Raw genomic sequence first — 22,144 nt, 5'->3', positions numbered from 1 at the left:
CGGCCCGCTGTGCGGCTCTGGGTGGGCAGAGGGAAAATGGAAGTAGCTTGGTGCTGTTCCATAAGGCAGGAAAAGAAACAAGCTGCTTCCGAGGAAGACAGTCTTCCTGAGAGTTTTTAAGAAAGCTGCACTTTATTAATGCTTAAAATCGGTGTGACTGGAAGCCTAAGAGATTCTGCTTAGTCACAGAGGAAGCTAGCAGGCCAAGTGATGATTCAGAGGGAGGCAGGAGAAAACGAGGCTGAGGGCCCAGGACAGGGACGGCAGGGCCCTGCAGGGCCACCAGGAGAAGGCGACAGCACATCCAGGTCCTGTTGGGACCAGAAGAGAGAGCAAGGGCCTGGCCTTCCCATTTCACGTATGTGAACATTCAGATATCAACGCTGACTAGGGCTTGGCTTCAGAAAACTAAAGTGGTATGGATTTTCTCGTTCTTTGATAAAATTCGGCAGAAATTTTGCATATAGATGGTCTGGTGACCACAAATATGAGCAAATTAAAAAAGGTTATTGTCCTAGTGATGCTGGTCTAGGCCGATTAAGCTAGAGCTTAAGTTCTCATTGTAAATCTGAGGATGCGGCATTCATCAGGGTCAAACTCAAAACGCTGTGTTCTTATTATACTATTAAGAATTCCAATTGCAATCATGTTGAATTCATTTTCCCTCTTTATGTGTTGGAATAATATTTTAGTATCTTAATTTGTTGAGTCCGATAAATGGGAAATATATTATCATAAATTAGTAATATTAACTATACTGTGGAAGGTAGTTAAAATATGGAGATATGGACAGAAAGATTTTTTTTCATTTTATGTATTTGGCACAGGGTCTCACTACACAGCTCAGACTTGTAGTGATCCTCCTGTTTTCAGCCTCTGTAGCGCTGGGATTACAGGTGTGCACCACCATGCCCGGACTCAATCGCTGGCTTAGCTCACCGTGGGGGTGGGGCCGGCACGGGTTGTGGGACTGAGGGTCAAACCCTGGTTCCTGCACTTGCCAAAGCAGGTGCTTTAGTCCTTTGAGCTATCTTGCCAGCCCTGGACAGATGGATAGATAGATAGATTGATTGATTGATTGATTGACTATACCATCTGCTTTTAATATGTAAATGATAGGTTCATGGAAGATAGACTTACTTTATCCTCTTTTTAAATGGCTTCATCAACATTTAAAAATGAAATCCAAAGAATTCTAAAGTAAAGTACACACAAGCAGATACACACTCATCAGAAAAAATGACAGTCACAGTTTAGCCTTTTAGTTCTGAAGAGTTATAATAAACTAGACATAGCGAGGTGGTTTTCAGGCTCCTTTTTCTGCTGTCTTCCTGTGAGCTGCCTGCCCTCGGCACTGTGGGCTGTGTAGACCAGCAATATCCTCTCCCCCTCCTGCCCACTTCTGAGGGCGGTGGTTCTCATGGGACATGAGACACAGGACCTACCATGCTCACTGTCAAGCGACCTGGGTGCTGATCCTTCAATTCCTGGAGTCCCCTGAAATGGAAAGAAGGAGAAAGAGCTGACACTGCTGAATGACTCCAGGTGTTTTTCCCTGTGAAACCCGGAGCATTCAGACTCAGTGAAATGGCGTGTGCACTGACGAGCCCCTTCACTTTGTTTCTGGTTTAAATTTTACCGTTGGCCCAACATCAAAGGGCAGTAAGTAGAATGTGTTTTTGGAAACACATTGCAAAAAAATTATTTGGCATTTATTTATAAAAACTTATGACTTCCTTTGGCTAAAAACAACCCTAAAATTTTATGCAGTTTTTGTTGTTGTTAATCCGATACCCAAGTCAAGCACTGCAACGCTAGGCCTCATGGGTTTGTTCGTCACTGTGAGTGGCACCCCACCTCCCCGGTTCCGGGATAAAAGGCCTTGTATCAGTTCTTCTAGCTTCCTCTGGTTCCCTCCAAACGTTTGAGTGTTTCCCTGCTAAACAGCATAATTTTAGCATTTCGTGTACCAGTCCCATCACCCTTGAAGGCAATGGTTAAAATTAGTAAGTTTAAAGAACAGGGTTCATTCTATTGCATTTTCTGCCTCCATCTGTTTCATGCCACCAGTGTACGGCATATTTTTAAAGAAAGAAATGTCTGAGATGCTCATTATGAAGTTAAAATCACCTTTCCAAAACACTATAGCTTGAAAAAAAATTTAAATTTTTATTGGTAGGATATTCAAACACAGGCAATAAAATCTAAGGAGAACACTTCATTGCTTGCTTTTTGCATTGTACACTTTAATTCAGTTCAGTGCCATTAATTGGGGCAGAGTCTTCTTGTGAAAAACATGTTTTGGCTTAGATAGTACAACCTTGCTCCCAGAGGCCAAAGTGCTGTGCTTTACCCTTTCAGATAAGGAGACAAGGAGGTATCCAGCTCCTCGTGGACCTGCTGGACCACCGGATGACAGAAGTCCACCGTAGTGCCTGCGGGGCTCTGAGAAACCTGGTGTACGGCAAGGCCAACGATGACAACAAAATCGCCCTGAAGAACTGCGGTGGCATCCCCGCACTGGTGAGGCTGCTCCGCAAGACCACAGACCTGGAGATCCGGGAGCTGGTCACAGGTGAGGCCCGCAGCCGCTCCACAGACAGCCCCTACTAGCCAGCCCGTTAGGATGTGCGCAAAGCAAGTCTTACGGCCTGAGGCCGTCCAGGAGCTAATTACATGGACAGTCTCGTGTATGCTTTCCAGTGAGTGAAAAAGTGAACAGGAAAATGAGAGGTAACACACGTGGGTTGATCATATTAAATAATTAAAATCCCATAAATGTAGTTCTCACTAATGTTCTCTGATCTTATTTCTGTTCCTGTCACTTGATTTATAAGTAGCTGAGGATCTTATGATACCCACAGGCCATGATTAGGGTAACACTAAAAATAATTGGTAAAAAGACAAGGTCTGTGAGTTATAGAGAATAAAGTATATGTTCAGGTTTATAGTGTGGCTAACAATGGAGAGCTTATTGTACCTAGAAGTTCATTTATTAAGTAAAATATTTATGCCTGAGCAAAATCCCGAGCTTATGTTACTACATGTTAAGAAATATTTTGAAAGTTAACATGAGAAAATTGTCATGATCATACCATTTGGGTTTCTGTAAAATGGAGATAATTATAGTGCTTTATGGAGCCAGGAGAGTTGAATGAGTGAGAACATCTAAAGCATTCAGCATACATGCCTTCTTTTGAATGTATGGTGACACCAGAAATACTACCGATTGGCGACCACCCTTCGCTTTTGCTTACTAGTATATCAGGAGTACATTCATTGTGGGTAGTTGATACAAGAAAAAAAAAAAAAAACCACATTTTAATTCTTTTTTCATTCCTGGCCCTTCCTCAGCTCCCTCTCCTTCCACCTGTCCATTTGCAAAAAAATCTGCGGCCTTGTTTCCCATTGGCTACTTTCATTCTGATTTTAGTTATACTTTGTGTTACTCTTACAAGTGAAACAAAACAATATTTAAATTTATGTGTCTGGTTTGCTTCACTGAACATTGTGGAGTCAGAGTGAATCCAGTTGCCTACAAATGACTCAAATTTATCCACCAGAGTAGTACTCCATTGTGCGCAGACACCGCGTTTCCTGTATCCATTGGTCTGTTGATGGGCCTACACACAGCTTCCAAGGTTTAGCTGTCCTGAGTGGCTCTGCTACAAAATTGGGTATCCACGCATCACCCTAATATGATGGCTGTATATCTAATAGGTGAAGAGCGGGATCAAACAGAATTTCTTTTTTTTTTTGTTTTTTGAGCAGTTTCCATGCTGACTGCCATAGTGGTTGTACTAGCTTGCATTCCTACCAGTAATGCAGAACGCTTCCTTCTTCCACGCCACTGTGCCAGCATTTATTATTATTTGATTTCTTAATGATGATTATTCCTTTTGGAGTAAAATGTGATCTCATTATTGTTATAATTTGCATTTCTCTAATGGCCAGCACTGTTGAACATTTTTTCATGTTCTTATTGGCCATTCTTACTTCTTCTGAGAAGTAGCTATTTACTTCATCAGCCCATTTTTTGATTGGGTCTTTTATTTTAAGGGGCATCTAATTTTTTGAGTTCTTTATATAGTCTAGATATCAGTTCTCTGCCTGAAACATAGCTGGCAATGTTTTTCCCGTTCTGTACATTATCTCTTCATGCTACTGATTGTTTCTGTTACTGTTCAGAAGCTTCTAATTTGACACAGTCTCATCTGTGGTTGCAGTCTTCCTTGTCAGCATGCTAATTGTGTGACTTGTCTCAACAGCAGCAGGAATGAGAAAAAGACAAGAGACCAGAGCTGGGCTTGGGGGAGATTGTTTGCCTGATGAGCAAATGGCCCTCCCAACCACAGTACAAGTGTCTGTCTATATTCGTGCAGAGTTATTAACAAGAGACACAATGTTGCCTAGCAACTAATGGCTGAAACTGTCCAGGCAGGATGCTTTCCTCAGGACTGAGGTAGCTCGACACTTCAGACACTGAGGCCTTGTCCTGCCCTCCCACACATGATCAAGTTCCAGCCATAGCAGCTCCCAACAGCTAATGATATAGATGCCCCAACAGAAGATTCCAAACTGCTAGCTTCTGGTTTACCAAAATACCATGATAAACTGGGATTGGCAGTAAGATTGTAAATCTGACTCCAAAAGATCTTTTAAATATCCACTATCCCACATAACTTCTGTCTCATTTCTAAAATTTCTTTCTATGCTGATGAAGTATATGCAAATTTATTTTTTAAAATATGTTACTCAAGCCTCAGTATCATAAATATTTATTCACTACTGGGTCAATTCCCAGCTTCAGCATAATTTTTAAATTTTTCACCCTTTGAAGTTGCCACAGCTCTGTATCATTTGTTAGCCGAGTCATAGCCAGATCTGTTTTTCCTTGCTTTTGTTGTTTTTTTTCTTTTTCTCCTTGTTAGTAGAAATTGTCTTTGTAAAAAAAAATAATAATTGTTAAGGGTTACCATATTATTAATGTTTCATAACAAACTAACACTGATCAGGCAAGGAAAAATTGTCACCAGTCACACATTGTATGTCTGGGACAGTTCTGAGATGCGTCATGTTACCAGAAAGTTTTCTATCTTGATGGTCATGGATGCCTGTTCTTGTATGTTTGGGTTCTAAGTTGAAAATGCCCGTGAGAGAAATGGCTCAATCTGCGATAGAAGCACTATGCTCTTGCTATAAGGCCTTGGCGCTGGGTGCAGGAAGCCAGAGCAACAGCAGCCAGCAGAAAGCTTCCGCGCACTCCATGTACATCCGTACCACACCTCAGAAAGAACTGGATTTTGCAAAGACTTCGGGGTGCTCCAATATAAAGCCTTTGGGCAGCATGTCTCATTGCCAAGAAGACTCAGCCGCAGTTGGAAGCTTGGGATTACTAAGGACTAAAAGGGAAGAAAACTGTAAGGTCCTGTTTATTGCATGACAGTTTCCCGTGAAGCCCTGTGCTCTGGTGACTATAAAGAAACTAGTGCCACCTGTACTGCTTCTCACAGATGCTGGATGTCACCCACTTTATACAGAGCAAGAGCAAAATTTTCTATCTGAGACCATTTGGAAACCTCCAGATGTTTCCAGGCACCTTAGTCCATGCTACCAACTTAAAGGAGGACGTGGGAAGATAGCATGTCTCAGGACACTCCAGTTCCAAAGAACTACTGCTGTGAGCCAGCTAGCAACCAAGCCTTCTCCATGTCCATGGTGGCAAAAATCTGAGATCCCCATAAACCTGCAGCTAACTTCTATCCAGGTATTGCAGCAATGATGTGAATCTGGCTGAAGCTGGTTCCTAAAGGAATTTACTCAGAGATCTTTAGCATGAGTCATTTGCGTCTTTAGCACCAGCTCACGGTCATTGCTACCAAGCTAGGATCTTGAATTTTGTTGGTTTCTACAGAATTTAGGGAAAATTTAACACAGTTGAGCTCCAAGGTCATCAAACCTTCCATCTCCCTTCTCTTTTATTCTGTTTCTATGTCTCTTTCTCTGAGACACATATCTCTGCCCCACTCTGGAGAATGGGTGAGTAGAGAAAGCCTTCCTGTGGGGCTGCAGGAGCTTCATCCATTTCTAAGTTGTGGATTTCTCAAAAGCTTTGGAATTTCTACAGGTGTCAGGCATGCTGAGCCGCACTGACATGGGCCAACCCCTGTTACACAGTTAGCAAAGTTCTGCTCTGAAATGTCATCAGTGTTTATGCTGCTGGTGAATATCCAGAGATGTCACCTAACCTGCAGACTCTCATTTTATAAACTTTCTAGAAGATCAGCAAGAGAGTCGATGGCTCTGGAGGATGAAGTAAAGGAAAAAGGGTTTGGTTCACCTCTTCTGTTGTGAGGAGCTGCTACAAATCCTTCTGGGAATTAAGTTAGATATCCATGCACGAATGAAATAAAATATTGACTAAGTATAATGACCGTGCCTTTTACTTACTCCCTTTAGAGTTCTCTGACAGACCTAACGCAAGGCTCAGCAAAGAACAGTGACTTTGTTGCAGGAGCCCCAGCAGGCCACGAGAACACACTGTCTCTCTTCCTTTGCCTTCCCTTCCTGTTCTCACAGTACACGGTGGTCTTAATATCCACTGAGAAAATTTCCAGGGGTACGACAGTGAGGCCCTTCTTTGAATTCCTCCCTACATATTCATACGCTGGGGTGTGTTGAAAACAAGTACAAAATTAAAAAGAACAACTTTAAAAAAATAAAAATCATAAAAAAATAACAACTTTAGCGATTTTAGGTGGAACCTAGCTGTATATCCAGAAGGAGATAAGATATCCAGAGGGCCAAATTGTAGACAAGAGAAGATGCTAAGAAAGAAATGACCAGCAAAGCTTTAAATTATTTATTGGATATTTCTCGGAAAGTTGTTTGAACAATAATAAAATGTTAAAATTGAAGCATTTACATACATTTACATTCAACCTATAAACATACATGCTGAAAAAATAGCCGCCTGTCTGCGCTGCAGTATCTATTCAGAGCAGAACATATTCTGCTACTGCCTGCGAGGTCTTGCAATAAATAATTTTCTTCCTATGCAATAATTACTATGAGATGATGATCAGAATTTTATTTAAATCCAGCTGAAGCTATTCTGCACTAGCCATTACTCAAAATGCTCTTAAGCAAATACACTTTGATTAGAAATGCTGCCTGTCCTTCAGGCTTGACTAATACAATTTTTCTCTCTCTAAATATGGAAATAATAGACCTAAATTTTGAAATACCCAACTACTGATTTCTGATGGCTGTACAAATCACAATAAAACAGTTTTTATTAAACCATAAAAGTTGATAAATAAGATTTATTTGGGTTGAAAGCAAATGTCCTTGAGTGCCTCACCTCCCCCAGGGGGGAGAGCATCCCCGCATCTTCCACTTTGCACGCCCGAGGGTCTTTCCTTCTGGTTAAAGCACCAGCCACTGACCCAACCCTGTGTGGGATTTCAGTTTTCATCTGTTCCTTTCTCTCACAGTCTCCTCCCAGGACCATGAGTCTGGAGCCCTTTTGGATATCGGTGTCTAGACCTGCTGCCCATGGGTTAGGGTAGGAACAGTGCATGCATGTGAATTCGTTTAAGTTCCTCAAAGGAGGCATCAGGAGATAAAAACCCTGAAAAGTCAGACGTACACTCTCACATGTGGCTGATGGATGCTAAACAGGGAGTTTGAAGGAGAAAATTACTTCCTCAGGACTGTTTTCTATACTTGTGTCTGATACAAAACATGCAGGTGCCGTCATCTGATGGTACCTGATGAGATACTGAGGTGTAGGCTTTTTCCAAATGGGTTGTGTTGAGCACTTTACACTTAAGGCAACACCTTCAGCCACAGAAAATTGTCCTTTAAGAAAGTCAAAACAGCTGAGTACGGTGGCACATGCGCACAGTCCTAGCACTCGGGCGACTGAGACAGAAGGCTCACAGCAAGTTCGGGGCCAAGCTCGCTGTACAGTGAGCTGAAGCCCAGGCTGAACTACATAGCCAGACAAAGCTCAGAAATACAAAAAATAATAAATTAATAAATAAACAAGCACTGATTCACAAACCTTGCTTTTCTGTTCCTTCACTTTGGAGTTGACATATTTGGAAACTCTTGGAATATTCCTGTCTTTTATACTTTGTCGTATAATTTGGAGTCACTTGGTGTTTTATCATATAACCTCCAATACTTAGCATTTATTTCTAACATGTATTTGCCCCAAATGGTGTATAAGACCTTTTCTTTTTATCAGGGCTATGCAAGATATTTTTTTAATTCTGAAAAATAATCTCTGATTTTGTATCTTGTATTTTCATTTTATGAATGGCAATTATTCAGAAATTTCTTCAAGAGATGATTTAAAGATATTTTTCTTCTGTAGCATGAATTATCTCAAGTGTTCTCTAGTGTCAGTTTTCCTATTTTTTTGTGGGGGGCTTTCTCACTGACTTTTGGGGGGCCTGCTTTAAATATGTGGTAAACCTCAATTTCCAACTTGTTTTGAAGACAGATGGACTGTGGATTTGCTCTTAAATGTGATGCAAAGATTTGTACCAAGTGAGGAGGAAGGGTGAGCTTTAGGTAGGGAGTCCTCTCAGGGCCCCATTCAGAGCACTTTTCTTTAAGACTTCCATATCTGTGGCTTTTCTGTTCTCCCTGATGCAGTTACTCAAGAGACTCTACTGAATAGTGAGCTTTGGATATTTGTCTATGAGGGGCGGGGAGATGGCTCAGTAGAGTAAGTGCTTGCCTGGCAAGCGCAAGGGCCTGAGTTCAATCCCTAGTTACACACACACACACACACACACACACACACACACACATAATAAAAATGAAAAAATAAATATGGATATTTGTCCAGCCTGAGGGAGGCTCTGGCACCTCCCTGGCCACCAAGCATCCTTGGCATTCATGTGTGACCGGAGAATGCGAGGTGATGGGCTGTGGCCACGCTTGGTGGCCTCCTTTAGCAGGTCTACACCAGGTGCCTGAGCCTCTCAGGAGGAATCTTTCCTCCCTTTCTAAGAAAGCTGGATTGCAGCCTGCTCCATGTGCATCCCAGGCTTCTCTGTGAGCTGCACCAGGCATCTCACCTCTGTCTGGCATTATCTTGTGGGCAAATGCAATTTCTCATCTGCCGAATTGCACCTAATAAATCACATCTCCTGCCCTGCATGGGATCTGAACATTTTCCAGTAAATATCACTAAATATTATCTCTCTTTCTGATGGAATCCAGGCTGCAGGCCTTGTTGTGGATCTGTCAGCCAAGCGAGCTTGCTAACTCCAGGAAAGTGTGAGGGCTGGCATCAGACTCTCTGCAGGCAAGAGCTCACGGGGACAGAGGAGACGCAGTCTCCCTATCCACACCTTCCATCCCATTTTGCTTTTGCCCTCTTCTCTGTGGTTGCCCAGAGGTGCTGGCTACTCTCCCCAAGGTCAGAGCTGAGCAGTTTGTCAGAATGGTCGTTCTTCCATCTGCATGGAGTTTGGGGGATCAGTTCATTAGTAATTCAAAGCAGAAGGCACTGCAGTGGTTCAGAAGAGCAAATTATTTAAATCAAACTCAGGTCACTGTGGTTCCATGATTTAAAATTAAATCTTAATTTTATTTCTTATCTTGAATAATATCCAGCCACATTGTCTAACAGCATATTAGAGGCTCTGCAGAAGAATTAAGCAACATCACAAAGATAAAAATGAATAGAGACATTCCAATAACAAAATGCCAGCATGTAGAGATGCCCTGAATGTTAATATAAACTCTACCAGATATCAAATTCCCAAAGAGAAATTAAAAATCAAAGTTTAAATCCTCTTTCATGTTGAAGTCCAAAGACATTAAAGTTCAAAGGAATTAAAGTCAAAAAAAATCAATATCTCTTGCCATTGTGTGTTCAAGTTCAAAGTCCACAATTCCTAAGGTAACTAAATGTAAAGCCATCCTCCCCAGCTTCTTATTCTGCACAGTGTCGGCCAGGAAGATTCCTGTGTTTCGGAGGAGTCGGCTCCTTAGAGCTGAGTCCCGGGCTGCCTCGCTCTACAGTTGGCCGCACACCTTCATGGCCTAAGAAGCTGCACTCTTTCCTTCCAGCTCGGTGCACTGCTTTATTCAGGGCTGCGAGCAGCACTCCCTGCCCACTGACTTAGAGAATAAAGCATTACAGCCCCCCAGAGAAGCTGCCCCGGCTCAGATGTGCACGAGAAGCCAACCCCTGCTGCACCGGCGGCCAGAATCTGGTGTGTAGGCTCCCTGTTGCTGCTGTAGCAAGCAAAGCTCACAGCTGCACAGCGCATGACCACATCACGCTGCAGCCAGAAGGCTGTCACAGGTCTCACCGGAGGAAAAGCTGATTTTGGTGATGATCTCAGAAGATTCAGACCGTGGTCAGCTGCCTTCACTGCTTGTGGGCCTGTGAGAAGGCACACGTCGGAGTGGGAACAGAAAACAGGAAACGTATTTGCCTCATGTGTCCAGGAAGTGGGGGGAGAGGTCCCAATAGTTTCTTCAAGAGCTTGCCCCCAACAGCTTTCCCGATAGGCCACAGGCTAACAGGCAATGCTTAGCACAGTCCAGATCCAACGGTAATGTGGAGGCTCTTCTGGAGAATGCATTTCTTTGCCTTCCCCAGATTCTAATAAACACTGACATTTCTTGGCTTGTGGCCTCCTTCTGTATCTTGAAAGTCAGCCACACTGCATCGCTGGTCATTTCCTTTTGGCCACATTTTCCTGGGACCACTGCCAAGAAGGATGCTCTGCTTTTAAGGAGCTATGTGGTAGATTAAACCCAACTGGTGAAGATGGGACCCTCTCCGGGATCATCTCAATATTTCCCACTCTGTAACTGCATCCTTCCTATAGCATCCTTTCCGTCATGGGGGAAGAACAGTCCCAGGTTCAGGGAACCAGGACGTGGACCTGCCGAGGGCCTATCACTCTGCCAACTACAGCATCTGGAGGAAGAGAAGTAAAGGGAGAATTCTTGGCTTTAGTCAGTCAAGTGGTGTCAGTTTGATGGCTGGCTTAATGCGTCCATGCTCAGTGAACCTAAATTCAGTCAAGAGAAGAAAAGTCCAGACAGTGGCTACTTTTGGTACTGAGCATTTGCCAGTTGAATGGAGACGTGTCAATGCATATTGTCACTTCTTTTGAAAAGTGGAGCTGTAGACGTTGATGGCAGCTCTTGGCAGTCGTACCCAGCTGCATGCCAACCACAGCCCCTCTGTCAGGTAAAGGAGCCATGGTTTGATGGTTTGATCAGGGAGACAGAAGCACTGTGAATGTGCAGGAAAGGCTGAAATCAACCCGGCACTGCAGGGGAAGCTGGAAAAGGCCAGGCTTGGCCTGTGTGTCCAGCAATGGGATGGAAGTTGGCCTTGGCCAGTGGGCAGCAGTGGAGGAAAAGCCAGGCATGCAGTGCGGGAGAGCGAGGACCCGCTGTCCCCAGGTGTGCAGTGCGGGAGAGCGAGGACCCACTGTCCCCAGGAGGGCAAGGACCTGCTGTCCCCAGGTGTGCAGTGTGGGAGAGCAAGGACCCACTGTCCCTAGGTGTGCAGTGCGGGAGAGCGAGGACCCACTGTCCCCAGGTGTGCAGTGCGGGAGAGCAAGAACCAGCTGTCCCCAGGTGTGCAGTGCGGGAGAGTGAGGACCCACTGTCCCCAGGAGGGCAAGCCACATCCCTCTTCAGCTGGCTTGCATTTCACCTTCGTGAGTGATGCCCAACGTGACCGTGCCTGTGATGCCCAGGGCTGGACCTGGGGCAGCTGAGATGTGGTAGGGGCTGGCAGGGCTCTGACCCACAGCTGACCCACCCAGGCATGAAGCCGCAGACATGAAGCACTGCCCTCTGTCTGCAGCCTTAGAGGCCCGCAGCCAGAGCTTTCAGGGGCTAGGAGAAGCCAGATTTGTCCATGGACAGCTTTCAGCAGAAACGAAGCAGGGAACATTGACATTTCTGCCTAAATAAACCAGTTTTTCATCCCGCCCTGGTTAACCAGGCCACAGGGCATGGTATGGTGAATGTTTCCAGAAATACATGCACATCATTTCCTGTATTTTCCGTCTTGCTCTTCAACTGCTCTTTATTGCTTAACGTGAGAAGTAAGGTATCCTCTGCATTTCCTGTACAACAAGAAGGGCTAAACTTTCCAGGAGCGCCACCCTTGCCAGTTACTGCCCTGTTTGCCTTCACATCCACCTGGCAGGGTCAGGTGTAAGGGGCTTGCTCAGACACCTGGCTGGTGTGTGGGATGCTGCCAGTCCTCCTTCTCTGTGTCCAGTTAGGTTTCTAGCAATATTGGACCATTTCCCCAATCAGAAGAGATCTTTGAGACATTTAATGTAGAAAAGAGATTTTTCTACCCGAGCACTCTGCAATAATAGGCCAGGAATATGCACACTTAGTGCAGCCCTCTGGTTGTTCTTAATATCATGTGTGCTTGAAGATCCACATTTTCTGCTAGACAACACAGACAACTATGGAGGGACATCATAGGGAGGTGCTTAGGAGACAGGTACTTTGAGAGACACCAAAGCAATTTGTTGCTAATATAAACTACATTATTCAGAGGCTGGGGAGATAGCACGGTGGCACAAACACCTGCCCGGCAAGCACAAGGACCCAGGTGCCAGCACCGGTATACCAGAAACACTGAATAGGCCATAGAAGCCGGGCATGGTGGCACATGCCTGTAATCCCAGCTCCAGAGAGGCTGAGACAGGAAGATCTCTATGAGTCTGAGCTACATAGTGAACCTCTGTCCCAGATAAAGAAATAAATAAATTTTAAAAGAATACAACAAGCTACACTATACAGTGAAAAAGTTAACTCAATTATCATTTTTGCAAATAAGCCTGGATTTGAAATTATGTTACTTGCCAACGTGCTTGTTTGAATAAAAGAGAAAGACATGAAATAGCTTCAAGTGAATATGACAGAAATTGCCTGTAATGGCCCCAACTTAACGCCAACAGTAAGCAAGTGTTATTGTTAATACTGCTGAGTTGAAGTTTGCAATTAAATGACCTACTACCGCCCCAAAGAAAAACTTCTTGCAGTTTCACTAAAGCCCTCTGTCCCCCCCTGGCGCGTGAGTATGGTCATCCTCCGCTTCACACACCACGCACGGGAACGTTGGCATCCCTGAGCTCTCCAACACTGCATTGTCCGTCTCTACACTCACCACAGCTGGTGTGCAGTGTCTCTAATGTTGCCCAGACTTTTCTGAGCATGCCAAAACTTTATCAAGGTTTATGCAAAAGTACCGAGGATTTTGCCTTTTCTTTTTGGTGTCAAGGACTGGACCCAGGACTTCCAGCTTGCTAGGCGAAAGTACTGGTAGGAGCTCTTTTGGTTGCTTACTTACCAAGATTAAAATGTACACCGCATTTCTTGCTCATTAGGTTTGACAATGCTTAACTGATTTGTGGCTCGACTCCGTAGCTCATGAGTTACAAGTAAATTAGAAACACTTTTCCTTAATTATATTTGAGAGCCGGTTCCCTTTGCTCTACAATAATCACAAAAATTGCATTAACTAGTGTTAACGAATGCAGCATAAAAATCCCCACTGAGTCCCAGGGGAGAGGGGCAAATTAGAGACTGTCTACATCCCTAGCCCTACACCTGGTTTCCTTTCCAACAGATGTTGTGTTTGTTATTCACAATGAAGCACCTAGAATACACTTCCTTCTTAGTGGTGCCTTAGAGGATGAAGCCAGCCCAGTGGAGAAGAAGCTTCACTCTCACGTGGGCCAAGCTCCTTGCACTCAGTGATGGTTCTTCCTGTGAGTGTCCATCGTCACTAATGCTGTGTTCACACCACAGCCGCTCTGGGCCATCAACCACATCCCCCCTGCAACGGGAGTAGCTAGAGAAGGGTTCTCTAAGAAAATTTCTTATCAAGGGAACTTAAGAGATCTGTAATCCCAAGGAAGTGTGCAAATTGTGCTTCACAGTTGGTCCTCCTGTCTTCCTTCTTTCTCATCTGCAATCCCAGGATGCCCATGAACAACACTGTACTCACTGTGTGGCTGGTGATATAAAAATGAGGCAGACTCGAGCACTGTCCTCCAGGTGTGGCCAGTGATGTATGAGAGGGGTGGATCCCTTCCCTACAAGAGGAACCCTGGAAAGAGCTCAGAGAAGGAGACGGTCTTCAGTGGAGAGCTCAGCGAAGATTTCATGAGGAAGAGTTTTTGAAATAGATTTTAGACACAAGCATGGGTCCTGCTTGCAGCAGGAAAAGCAGTCATGGGTCAAGAAGGTCCTGGATGTAGACTGCCGCAGCCGCACTCCCTTCCTAGGACAGGATTGAACCAGTCATCCTGCCACTTGGTTCTTGACACACATTCGAACAAATGCACGCTCATTCCCACTAAAAGTAGGCTCCTTCCACACATCCACCATCACCCTCCCCCTTCTCGACTCAGTGCTGCCTGCCTTGAAGGACGTGGGCTTCTTCTCCACCTGAATCTACCTTTGAATGCGATATTCTACGTTCAAATGCAGGAATAATGAAAGGGGAGGTGCTCATAAGCTTCTGCATAACACGACACGCTTCACAAGAACATTCCCGACTGCGGGCCCAGTATTGGCAGGATCCTCTTCAATGAGAAAAGAGTATCTTGTGCCCACTAGTGACTCAAGAGTGTGTCAGTGAAATAAGTAAGATCAATTAATTTAAAAGGAATAATCTACTTTGCAAGTGAGAGTTGTTCAGCTGAAAAGTTTGCAGATCTTTTAAAAAGTAATTTAAAAAGCATGAAGCCTTGAAATATAAAAGAATCCAATAATCCAATATTTTGAGTACTGCTTTTCATAGCAAATGCATGTAGTCCTTGAAGTAATGATATGCTTTAACTTCGAAGGAGCCACTATATTTTCTCTGACTTGCATACAAATTGAAATTTTTTAGAGAATGAATTTTTTGAATTTATTTGTTTATTTATTAATCTATTTGTTGCAGGGTCTCACTACACAGTTCAGACTTGTGGTGATCATCCTGTTTCAGCCTCCCCAGTGCTGGGATTACAGGCGTGCACCACCATGCCCAGTTTCAGGGCTAACACAGTGTCCCCAGGGTTCCGGGGCCAGCACAGCATGCAGTAACAGGGATTGAACTCGGATCCTTACACTTGCCAGACACTTAGACCATGAAGCTATCTCCCTAGCCCCTAGAGAATGAATTTGAACTCATACATTCAACTTTATCTTCAAGTGACATACCTTCTCTATTCTTGGATACAACTCCTGAAGCGGATCTGTGTAGTTACCTAATTAAAAGCATACATTAAGGCCACTCAACTCTAGCTTCCAGATACATTTTATAGTTTACCACATTATTGCATTCACGAGGATCAGCACAAAATAAAAGCTCTTTCTAATCTTCAGAATTCATGTTGAAATCTTTTCATAAAATCAAAGGAATGATCCCTTGTTCTTCATACTTTGTCCCAAATCCTTTCCTTCTGCAGTTAGGAAAAAGGAATAATATGGCTGAAAACCTAAGGCTGAGAAATGCAGATTTCAAACCATCCAGATGACTTCTTTTAACAAGAAAAGAACTTGAACATTAACTCTAGCAGTTTTTGTTGTGTCAGTTCTTTGTTTTTTAATTGATCTTATCATCTTGATGTGGCAGATGTTTCATTGTGTACTGGTTCCAAACATGCTTAGGGCTAGGAAGAAAAGAAAAAACTGAAAATAAGAGGAGGAAAGAACACAAAACTTAATCAAATTGCTTTTCTCTGGCTGTGGATCCACAGCTGCAGGATAGTTTTTCTCACCTGGGTGCTGAGCATAGATGCTGTTCTCTCTGTTCTTGACCCTAGGAGTGTTTCTGAGTTGTGTAATTGTCATACGCCCCACCGCATGAATCCTGCGCTGATGGCTGCTGTGGTTCCTATCATGAATGCCCCTCCAAAGCCTAAGGCACTTAGGGGTGGGACTTTCAAAATCTGGTAGAGTCCTGGGCACTTGCTGTTAGGAAGTGTGGCCTGGTTGGGGGTGTGGCCTAGAAGGCCCCTCCCCTCTTTGCTTTTTCCTCCTCCTACCTTAAACAGCTGTCACTGTGCTATGACAGTTCTGTCTTTGATTCAGCCCACCATGGCCTATACCTGTGAGCCAAAATAAACTTCTCCTCCTTCAAACTGTAGGTGTCATGTATTTGTCCCAAAGATGAGGAAAGTGACTAAGATAAAGACATTTATGAGTAGAATGATATTAAAGTACTTCTCCTTCCACACTATCTGCGGAGATTTCTGAACCCTTTGTTGTATTACTAGTAATTAGAAATTTGTATTTAACACCTAGTTCTACTTATGAGACATACCTGGGTCATTTAGGCTCCTTGAACAATTTATCAGTGAAATAACTTGCAAAATGCCCTTGCTGTTATCTTCGTCATTGGAGTGTAAGACACGATGTGAAATTTTATTGTCATGGATAAAGTTCACATTGGGCATAGCGAGGTATTCATAACTTCAATCTCATGGAAATAGGATTGAAAGAAAGAAAGGGCCATGTGGTCCCCAAATGGGAACTACCCCCAAAACAAGCACTAAACCTGACTCAATACATCACACATTCAGTGACTGGGAAGGCATGCCTTTCTACGACTCACCAACGAGCCTCCAAACATTGGAGCTTTATTAAAAGTCCTTTAACTTCCAGAAAGTCCTCGCATCAACTTCAGGTAGCTTTGCTAATACTTCTTTAAGGCTTTCTGTGTAATACAGCTGAGTTTCTATGGAAACAGCTATATCTATGCAAATTACTGTTTAAAGAATCATCAGGCCTGAAAAATTCTATGTGACATGAAATTTACAAATACTCCAGCCCACAGCTATCCTGACATTGTTTCACCTTCTTAGCTGTCCCTTCTTACTTTCTGTCTTGTACAAAGGTAGCACTAATGAATCCTTGGAGACCACCAGCAGTAAGAATTGTGGGCAGGAAGTTAGCTACAGTAAGATTTCTGAGGGCTCCTGAAAGCTACCTAGCTGTGGATGGAGGACAGGACAGGTAGAGGTCCAGGGAAGCCCATTCAAAGCCGAACATGTCTTTGATCTATGTCTCTGTTCTCAAAAATAAAAGTCACTGGATTGTATATCTGGGCATGCACACAGAGGTGTGAACCCACAACACCACACTTGCACAATACAACCGTGCCCCCACACACACACACACACACAGACCCAGGTGTGCAGTACAGGTCTGCACATGCAGGTGTGCACACACCGATACACGTACCTCACTTACTTAGAAAGCCCTCGGGGTCTTCACACGTTTGCGTTCCTGCTGTGGTCCCCCAAGCTACTCCGCTCTACAGATGAAGTACCTACTGAAGGACCTCTGTCCTAGCGTCTTATCTCCTTTTGCACAGCTTTTCTGTAGACAGGCCTTGAATGAAGCTCTGCATTGTTCCCAGGAAGCTGTAGCCGTCCCCAACCCTGCTGGTTGCTGCTGCTCCCTAGGGCTTCATGAGTACTGCTCCCTGGCAAAGGACCCACAGGTGTCTGCGTTGAGCCCCCGGGAGGCAGCAGCTCTGATGAGTTCTGTGGCCTACAGAGAGATGGCTCCATTCCCCTTTGCATTACAAGTTGTGCAAGAATCCCAGACAGTGCTTCAAAGGCTGCAGGCGCTACAGACACCACTTTTCCACCTTGGCCTGTTCCTCAGAGGTGGAGCCGTGTTTTGGATTCGGCTGGGACTGATTGAAATGGCAGCAGTGCCCTTGCCCTTGAATCCTCCCTTCCCATCGGTGTCTTGCTGCTGGTGCTCAGTGGCTGATTGTCCATCAGACCAGGTCTCTGTAAGTTTTCATACTCAAAACCTGCAGGGTTCGCATGCTCTAACTTGAGTATTCCTTATCTGAAATGCTTGGGACCAGTAGCATTTTGGATTGTGCTTTTTTCATATGTGAGAACATTGTAGAAACTTAATGAGCTACTCTCAGGATGGGATGCAAATCTACACAGAAATTCACTTATGTGTCCTATATGCCCTCTACACCTCAATTGAAGATACTTGCACTTACTTGTGTGTGAAACAGTTTGTGCATTGAAGCTAAGGGAGCAGGCGATGCGCTTCCCCATGGGGATGCTGAATAAGCTGTGCTGTGCACCTGTGTTTTGACTGCATCCTCGCACAGAAGGACAGGTGTGGAATTTTCCACTGGTAGCATCATGTTCCCACTCAAAAGTTTTCTCCCAATGTAGGAGCCTTTTGTATTTGAGATTCCCAGATAAAAGATGTTCAACCTGTAGCACTCTGTGAGCCTGGGCCTCTAGGCTGCCGAGGGTGCTGCGTGTGTCTGATGTCAGCATCAGTCAGTCTTCAGCTGCAGTGTGAGCCTGCGCTCTGACGCATGCACTCACTGGTTCGTCTCATTGCAAGTCCCTGTATTTCAGTTTGGTCCTCTAGGGATCCAGGTCACGTTTGCAGTGCTTGGATAAAAGTGCAGGTTCACAGGAGTGGGCCCACTATGCCTTTGGACAAAGTTGGAAAAGGCCTCGTCCTTCAGGCCATTTGAGATCCCTCCCTGCCGCTCATCTACCTGAAGAGGACAGGGGTCAGGGGAGAGGACCAACTATTCCTTCCAGGTGCTACAGTAGAGGCGGTACAACATGTGAGGCACTTGAGCCCCCTTCATACTTGCTATTGCTATGCATAGTAACTTAGAATTCCACTCTCTAAGTGCATTCCATTTAAAGCATGTAACTACTTTTCTGATCATTATAGTCAGTGCCTTAGACTCAGCCTTCCTTCAATAAAGGTCAGTGTTGTAATTTCTTCAAAGAGCAGAGCCCTTAGTTCATTATTCTCAGTAGAAGAAAAGTATGTCATTTTTATCATCCTCACGATAACATGGAGCGACATTAAAAGATTAGTGTCACTTACAAGTTCTTCCTTGTTTACACAGAACACAAATATAAGCCAGAACACACAGAACCATTTTAAAACACAAAAATTTGTGTTAGAGCATTTATACAATTTGTAAAATGTAGACATTGTTATGGTTTATGTCTAGATATCCCCCCCAAAGCCTCATGCAGCCATGGGTGGCTTCGAAGAGTTTGTGATTAATTCGTGATCCAATGTTGGGATTATGGGTGAGTGCTGCTGGGATTATGGGCGCAAGTGCTACACGGCTGGCCCTCGGGTGGGTAGCTTGCACATGACCTAAAAGAAGGAAGAGGCTCATTTGCTGCTGCTCCTCCCTTTGTTGTCTTGCTGCTGTTGCTGCTTTCTGCTGCAGTGAGCTGTCGCCCTCTGCCGTGTGCCACTCTGGCTGGGAGCCAGCTGAGTAGGGACTGAAACCTCGACAAACTGTGAGCTCGATAAGCCTTTCCTTCCTTAATTCTGGGTGTCGGCTATTTTGTCCCAGCAATGAGGGAAAAATAACCAAGACAGGCATTATCCAGAGTTGTCCATCCTGGGAACTTTTAAGCATTTAATGGGATGTGTAAGAAAGATATATTCTTATACTTCAAACTTATTAAATTCTTGCCATATCTTTTGTAACAAAAAAGTCCCTTTGTGAAAAGAATAAAAAATTGGATAAATTATAGAGGTTACTGTTACTTGTAAGTAAATATGAATACTTAAATTTTCTATTTCAAGTGGTAGTATTATTTTAGAGAGCATAATAAAGTGCTCCTGTTTTTCAAAATAAATATCCACATGATTTGCCTTGATATATGTCTATCCAGGAGACTCTAACGGAGAAAAATTTAAACAAGCTTTGAAAAATGATCCGCTTATTGCTGCGTTCTGTCTCTACAGTAAGTCTTTATCTCACTCAGGTAATTTTACTTAAGACCTTTTCAGCCATGAGCTGCAGCTCCATAGTCTCGGAAGCATCATGAAGGCATTCTTTCTAACAGCTACATTTAAATATAAGGTCAAGAACTTGTTGTGATTATCTTCCTTGTGTAATTAATATATAACCATCCTTATATTTGTCTCCATTTTGAAATGATTAAATGTTATGATCCTTGTTGGTCTAATTAACGTTAAAAACTTATGTACTATATATTTCAAATTTCATATTCACTTTTAAAAATAGTAAAGTTCTGTGAAGTTCTACAGACTTCTGTGATCTCAAAGAATTGAGGCTTCCTTCCTTGATTTTGTCAATACTGCTTGCCTGAGGAGACACTGTTCAATTGCTACTCCCACTAGGGTTGTGGGAGAGATCTTTCACTCAGAATGATCATCACTGTCTGTCACAGACATTGATCTTAAGCTCCCTGAGGACAAGTGCAGTTTCATGTCATATTTGTGTCCATAGTGCTCAATTCAGAGCATCAGAGGTGTTTAGTAAATTGCTCTTTAGTGCCAGCCAGATAGCTCAGCAGACTAAAGCACCTGCTTAGGCAGAGCACAGTGGCTGGGGTTCGATCCCCAGCGTGTCCAGCCTGCCCTGCCCCGGGGTGCACTGAGACAGCAACTGAGACTGGGCTTAGTGGCACATGCCTGTAATCCCAGTGCTTGGGAGGCTGAAAACAGGAGGATCCCTACAAGTCCTGTCTGTGTAGTGAGACGCTGTAGACCCTGTACTAAATACATTAAATAAATAAATGAGTGTTGTGGCATATGTATGAAGTGTACTCCAGAGACTTGTGTACATTAGGGCTTGACTCCTTAATGCAGTAATGTTCAGAGTCAGGAAAGTGAGAGGTGATTGGATCATAAAGGTACTAATCTCATCAATGCATTAAGTCCTTGATGAGTTCATAGCTGGGCAAGCAGTTAGAAAGTGGGTCCCAGATGGAATAAGTAGGTCACTGGACACATGCCTTGGAGGGTGTACTGTGTCCCCACCTCCCTGCCATTCTCCATATGCTTCATGGATACTATAAGACAAGTAGCTTTGCCCCACCAATGCCATCTGCAATGATATTTCTTCTGTAGAGCCAGGCAACCATGAACTGAAATGTCTGAAACCATAAATACAAAGAAAGCATTCCTCATGTAAATTGTGTATCAGGAGTTTTGTCCCAGCAACAGAAAACTGACCGCTACTATTTTCTTATTTTGATTTGTTGGAACTTTTTTCCAGTATTCCCCATAGGAAGCCATCTGTCTATTGTTATGTTTCTTCTTCTTAATGAGAAAATGGCTTAGACCAGGCCCAGCCTTGCTGTGCACACTGGTTGCTAATTTTTCTTTGGTTTCACAGTGAGGCTTTGCCATGTGTGTGTGTTGTGTTGGTGTGTCTCTAGAGAAAGCCTTCACACAGTTGCTGGCTGAAAAGGGCACTGAGAAAGCTGTTTCCATCTCAAACAATATAAGTTCCGAAAACATTTGATGCCAATATTTCTCTTTTTCAGCTTTTCTCTCATTTCTTTAATTTTTTTTTATTTTTATATACCACATGTTTGCATTGTGTGAAGATTACACTCTTTGTGGGCAGTGATGCATGTCTGTAACATATTGTAGTTCTTTCCCATCTTCTTCCCTCCCTTCTGTCCCTCTTCCACCTCTTGGTCCCCTTCCCTTTCCAAAAGATCTGGCTCCCTGTTTCTTATCCTCTTTCTTTTATTTTGCTTTTCAATCTGTTCATAGCTTAGGTTTCCACACCAAGAAATCGTGTCATGTGTGAGCTTGTTGACTTCCTCAGATAGCTCTGAACAAAACTAAGAAGTGATGCCTTTCAAGAATCTCACTCCTTTTTGATATATTTGAAATATATCAAAACTCTTTCCATGCCGTGATAGGTGAAAGCCACTCTGCTGATTTGTACCACCTATATTTTGTACATATATTTAGACATATATCTATGTTAAGGAAATTCTGAGATCATAAATAAATAGTTCATTGTATCCTTGAATAAACCAAGGATTTTTTTTCTCTGTGTTAATATTTTTAAGCACAGTGAACCTTGAGAAAAATCAAGTGAACATTTATGGGATTACAGACTACAACTGAAAACCAGATGCCTGTACAGATGAAACTTGGTTTTCCTGCCTAGACACATGGAACTAAAGCCCAAGGACTGCCCTTACTGTGAAGAAAAGACTGTCTCTACCATACTTTTTTTTAGACTTTGCTTCAACTTACATAGTCCCTGCTGAAAACCAAAGGAATTCATTGACTTTAGCTACAGGATCTTTTTTCTTTTTTAAACATTTAT

At 43.5% G+C, this 22,144-nt stretch overlaps 1 protein-coding gene across 1 annotated transcript in view; it reads left to right on the top strand.

Annotated features, from left to right (window-relative positions):
- Positions 1-22,144, top strand: part of Ctnnd2 (catenin delta 2) — a 927,345-nt gene that overhangs the window by 703,138 nt on the left and 202,063 nt on the right. Inside the window, exon 13 of the mRNA XM_004625202.3 lies at positions 2,362-2,575. Coding sequence (XP_004625259.2) covers positions 2,362-2,575 — 214 coding nt within the window. The remainder of the gene's footprint in view (positions 1-2,361; positions 2,576-22,144) is intronic.

Source organism: Octodon degus, unplaced genomic scaffold, assembly GCF_000260255.1.
Source record: "Octodon degus isolate 3935 unplaced genomic scaffold, OctDeg1.0 scaffold00008, whole genome shotgun sequence".
Lineage (NCBI taxonomy): Eukaryota > Metazoa > Chordata > Mammalia > Rodentia > Octodontidae > Octodon > Octodon degus.
Note: the sequence above shows the minus strand (reverse complement) of the source record. Positions and strands in the feature narration are given on the sequence as shown.